General features: G+C 40.1%; 1 protein-coding gene across 1 annotated transcript in view; it reads left to right on the top strand.

Annotated features, from left to right (window-relative positions):
• The first annotated feature begins 1,915 nt into the window (after positions 1–1,915).
• LOC118323316 (glutathione hydrolase 5 proenzyme-like) overlaps positions 1,916–5,553 on the top strand; it is a 7,909-nt gene continuing 4,271 nt past the window's right edge. Inside the window, exons 1-7 of the mRNA XM_035655265.1 lie at positions 1,916–2,142; positions 2,823–2,950; positions 3,033–3,128; positions 4,050–4,236; positions 4,519–4,679; positions 4,809–4,955; positions 5,191–5,321. Of these exons, the coding sequence (XP_035511158.1) occupies positions 2,000–2,142; positions 2,823–2,950; positions 3,033–3,128; positions 4,050–4,236; positions 4,519–4,679; positions 4,809–4,955; positions 5,191–5,321 (993 nt within the window). The 5' untranslated portion in view covers positions 1,916–1,999. The remainder of the gene's footprint in view (positions 2,143–2,822; positions 2,951–3,032; positions 3,129–4,049; positions 4,237–4,518; positions 4,680–4,808; positions 4,956–5,190; positions 5,322–5,553) is intronic.

Here is a 5,553-nt window from a genome sequence, read left to right as displayed (position 1 = left end):
ACACCGGGCGATCTGATTGCCTCCACTGCTTAAATACAACGATAATCCTCTCGCTCCTCTTCTCCTCTCTCCTCCTTCCTTCTCTCCTCTCTCTCTCTCTGCTCCTCTCTGGTCCTCCTCTCTGTCCTCTCTCTTGTCTCCTCTCTCCCTCTGCCTTCAATTGTTGAATACTTTAGATTTTATAAAATAATTACAAGACGACTCAACCACACGACGGCCTCACGACACGCCACAGAATCCCAAGAGACGAGCGATTGGGGGGGGGGCGGGTGAAGGACATGAAAGACGGAAGGGAGCCTGCAGAGAAGGCAGGAGATAATGAAAGAGCGCAGAATGAAGGAATGGGCGTCCTTCGTCGCCTTCTTCCGTGTGTGCGAAGGGTGAGAGCAAGTGGACGATGACGAGAACACATCAACTCTGAGGACCAAACGTTCACTGTCTGCCTGATTTGGTGAAACTGGATCAGATTTTATGGAGTAAATATTTTCTTGGTTTTCCATCTGACGTCCTCCGTCTGCTCAGCTTCAACTCTCTGTGATTTACAGAGTTTCCTGATAGACAGATAGCTTAAGCTAAAGTAGCTAACCACTCATCAACTTCTGCTAACTGTATCTGCCGTCAGCAGGCGACAGAACCGGGCTCAGCAGCCGGACCGGGATCAAACACAGCCTCCGAGACCGACAGGGAATAACATTACAGTACCGAGGTAAAAAACACAAACAATTCCGTTTTTCTTGACTGAGCTGTAGAAAATTCCCTCCCATCCATTGCTTAAAATCTAAAAAAACACAGTTAAAAAGGGCATCTATTGGCCCCGAGTGATCAGCAGACGCAGCTATGTAAAGCTGAGTGTCATCAGCATAGCGATGGAGACTGATTACCTTTCCAAATGTCAGTGTGTAAAGGTTAAATAGGATGGAACCCAAAATTGAACCCTGGGGAACAACACAATTCATTTTATAGCTTTTATTTAACGTTCATCAATGCTGACAAAAAAAATCTCTTTTACTGTTTTTAATCTGTATAAATCTTAACGACAGAGAGGCCAACCAGAGTGGGAAGTCACTAAACAATGGAGTGATCTACTGTATCATAGCTCATTTAGGTCAAGAAAGGAGGAGGAAGATGAGGAGGATTTTGAGAGATGTCTCCTCCTTCACTTTAAAGTTCATTCTCAGTGGTCTGATGGATCAGTTATTTCCTGTTTTACTTTGAAAGAGTCCTTCCTGTCTGTGGATAATGCTCTGATTAGTTTCATTGCTGTCGGTTCATCCTGCTGCAACTTGCTTTGTTTCTGAGTTTTCTTTTGGTTTCGCTCTGTCCCCACACCTGAACCTGTCTGTCTGCCTGTTACCTGTCTACCTGCCAGAAAGATATTTTCATCCAGTGAACCACTGAAATCTTCCTGCTGCTTGTTTATCTGCATTACTCAAACCCCAAAGATCCAGCTTAATATCACAGAAAACAAAATTATTTAATGGATCTGTGCTGCAATAACAGTTGAGTAAGCCTCATTCAGCGTTCTGCTTTTACCTGTCCTGTATGTCGATGGTGCCAACCATGTACATTTTGGTGATGGAAAAACTGGCATGACCACGAGTCACCCCTTTACGCTTTTTTTACATGTGGTATCTTCGACACACACTTTACAGGACTGTAAATAACAGGTTGAAGTTAATCAGCAAAGTTGTGCATTTTTAAACTGATCATAAAATGTAAAGTGGTTGCTGGATCAAGGCCTCAAACCTGTTTTTTTTGGACATTCACAACACTCTGACACACCTTCGAAACATTTGTTGCCTTTAGTCTGTTTGTGTAGATTGATAGAGATAGCTCCAGTTGCGTGACTACTAGCTGTAAAGGTCAAGTCTATCTCATTGTTGGATCTTTGTTCTTGTGAAGGAGGCTATAAATAATTGCAACTTCAAGGTCCTGATGATCAACTCAATCATTCAAATTTTTGAAACTTGAATGATCGAAGCGTTGGATAGTATCAGCCATGTCGAAGGCAAAGAAAATTTCTTATGTAGCGATCTTTGTGATTGCTTGTTTGATTTTTTTTTTTGAAATTATGTATTGTATTGGCTATTATCGAAAAGGTGCCGTGGCTGCAGACACTTGGGATTGTTCACAGGTTGGAGTGTGAGTGCCATTTTACACTTTTGTTATGGTTATAAAAGTAATGTACATGGCAGCAAATTTGATTTGAATTGACACACGCTGTCTATTTTCTGTAAATGTTAGTACTTTTATCTTGGAGATCTGCTTAAACTGCATGAACAAAATGTAACTAAAAACTTAAACTTACAGAACTATTCTTATAACTGGGGTTGTCCCAAAGTTTAGCCTCTGATTTGAGTTATTTAATATTGAGTATCTGTCGATACAAAGTCCTGCCAATACTTTGTGCACTTTATGTACATAAAGTACATAAATGTTATGAAAATCAATCCAGTGTGCAGTCTTCAGAATAAAATAGCTCTGCATTGCATTAAGAAACAAAATGTATTAAACCTGTTCCTGGATGGTTTTTTAAATAGTTTTTACATGAAGTATAAAATAACAAACCTTCTGTAATCTTTATTGTCTTGTTGCTGTTTGGAGAGAGTTTCTGTCTCTAGTGTTTGGTGCTTCGGTGTAGCATTTACCTGAGTTACCTGAACGAACTGTATTTATCATTGAGATTGTTTCAGGACATCCCTACTTATAACTATAGTAAGATCTTGGTAATGAAGTTACCCCTTAAATGACTAAACAAATATGCATCATTTAGCATTTCAAATGAAATTAAATGTGTGACTGATTGTTGTGAAATGTTGCAGAAACATCCTCAGAAATGGAGGCTCAGCGGTAGATGCTGCCATCGCTGCGCTGATTTGCACCTCTTTCTTTAACCCACAGAGTATGGGCATCGGAGGGGGGTCCATATTCACAGTGATGGACAGCTCTGGTAACAGCCACATAGGTTTAATACAGTAGAGCTAACCTTCTGTGGAGACAAAGTTAAATAATAATATCTCCTCTTGTCAAAGGCAAAGTCACAATCATCAACTCCAGAGAGACTGTACCCAGGAATGTGACATCTGACCTGCTGGAGTTGTGTTCCAATAATACCTCAAAGACGTCAAGTACTGCATCAGTTCATCATCGTTATCTTTTCCTCATTCTTGGAGCCTTTCTTGTTGTTCTTGTTCTGTTTGTTGTGTTAGCTATTAGGTTGCTGTGTTAGCTATTAGGTTGCTGTGTTAGCTATTAGGTTGCTGTGTTACTGAGCTCCTACTGGAGCAGGAAGTAGGGGCAAACCTAAAAACCTAGATTCAGTACAGTTCACATGTGGAGAACTTTATTTACATAACAGTTAAAAGATTTATGTCATCCTGAAGATACTTTGTTGATATTTGTCCCACTTGCTTCCCATGCAAAAGAGTCTGGTTGTATACACACCAGGATAAGAACTGGCCTAAACTGAAGTAAGATGTATGAGTAAGAGGTATAGATCTTGTGACACACTTATTCAGGAAAGTAAGATCTGAGATAATGAGAACATTGTGAGGCAGGAAACCCTCTCTTTAGTGCACAGCATCAGTCTAATAAAAACAGAGTAAAGCTTAAAACGATACTGTTGTAATAATAGATAAAGATATTGGTATTGAAGAGAGTCCACAAATACAATAGCAGCATACTTTGAAGCTTGCTGGAAACACACTGGATACTAGCAGGCCAGAGTGAGGACTGGTGAATAACAGTTAACTGTAAAGTCCATTCTCAGTGTCTGCACTGGTTATCAGTGTTTAAGTTGTATACTGGACCAGGATGGACTTCCAAACTGTCAGAAATTAATGCTGGTAGGCCCCACCCTCTTAAAATCAGATGTTCAATGAGCTCAGAGCTACTTTCCACTTTTAGCAGATGAATGTGAAAACATCTTTCTAGTGTCAAACTCTGCACATCACACTGAACAAACACTGAGTTCTGATTGTAGGGACTTGTACAGACATTTAGTAAATGTATATACTTACTTTGACCTACCTTGCTATCTATCCATGCAGCTGGTAAATGGATTGGGGTCCCAGGTGAACTAAGGGGCTATAAAGAGGCACACAGGCGTTTTGGGAAGTTGCCATGGGCTGAACTCTTCAAGGAGACCCTTGAATTGGTCAAACATGGAATTCGTATCAATGAAGTCCACGGTGGATTTATCAAGGTCATTAATGAAAGTGCGGGCCCAGCACTACGGTATTAAAGACACCCACTTTTTTCACAGCAGCCATTTTGACATAATAGGGTAAAAGCAGGTATTACCAATGATACTAATTAAGATTCTGTGCTATTCAGAGTCAGGGTGCTTGTGCATGTTCACTGGAGAAGCTCTGCTGCACTAAATGGAGCGCAGCCTTAAGTCTTTACCCTACTATTTTGTGTCAAAATGGCTGCTGTGAAAAATATCTGACACAATGATGATGAGCAACATTTCAGTTTTCTACATTAAAGTGATTTTTTTTTCTATGTGTCCTGTAGAAAGTTGTATTCACACGAGAACGGGACGTTCCTGAAGACCGATGACACTGTGAAGTTTGAGAAACTGATGGAGACTTTGAAGATTATTGCAGATGAAGGAGCAGACGCTTTTTACAATGACGAAATGGCAAAGAATTTAGTCAGTGACATAAATGAGGCAGGTAAGGTCTTTCCCAACCATTCTACTCTTCAATTCTATCTCTGCCTGCCACAATTATCTGATTACAAATTAACAAATCAATTGGGTCTGTAAAGCCATGATCACTCACAGACTCAATGTTTTTGCTCAGGAGGAAATATAACGATGGATGACTTGAAAGAGTATAAAGTTTCCGTGACTGATGCGTGGGTTGTTCCTTTGGGAGAGTACCAGATGTACATACCTCCACCCCCTGCAGGAGGCGTCATTCTCAGCTTTCTCCTTAACGTCCTGAAAGGTTCCTGGTGCACAGACACTGCAGAGCGGCTACTCATCCACTTTCAAATCATAATTTTCAAAACATAATGAAGCTTGTTGGCTGTGTTCATGTTAAAACAGAGCCATGCCAAATAAATACTTTAATTAGTTGTTGCATATTAGTTGTTTACCCTAACAATGCAACTGAATTATTGCGTGGTGATGGAAACATCTAGATATTGCTCATCGTTGAACTGAGTTGTTTTTATTTACAGGCTTTCACTTCAATTCAAACTCTCTGGAAGGTGAAAGTAAGACACTGACCTATCATCGCTATATTGAAACTTTAAAGTTTGCCAATGGATTAAAGAAAGACATCCGTGATCCAAAGTTCATGTCAACAGAAGTAAGTTTCACAAAATTATGCAGTAAAAAATTTGCATATTTTCCTCTTCATCATTTATTTTTAAGTAGTTAAAGGTCTTCTCCAGGTATGAGGACATTTATACATATCTACTTGGAACAACAACATGTATATGTAAAGAGGGCCGTGGATTAAGGGGTGGATAAATTTATAAAAAACACGGGGGCCGACAACGCCACCTAGGTTTTTAGTGAGGCCTAGGACCTCTTAAAAC

This window comes from Morone saxatilis, unplaced genomic scaffold, assembly GCF_004916995.1.
Source record: "Morone saxatilis isolate NCDOM2014 unplaced genomic scaffold, NCSU_SB_2.0 Contig14, whole genome shotgun sequence".
Taxonomy (NCBI): Eukaryota; Metazoa; Chordata; class Actinopteri; family Moronidae; genus Morone; species Morone saxatilis.
This window is presented reverse-complemented; position numbering and strand designations above follow the sequence as displayed.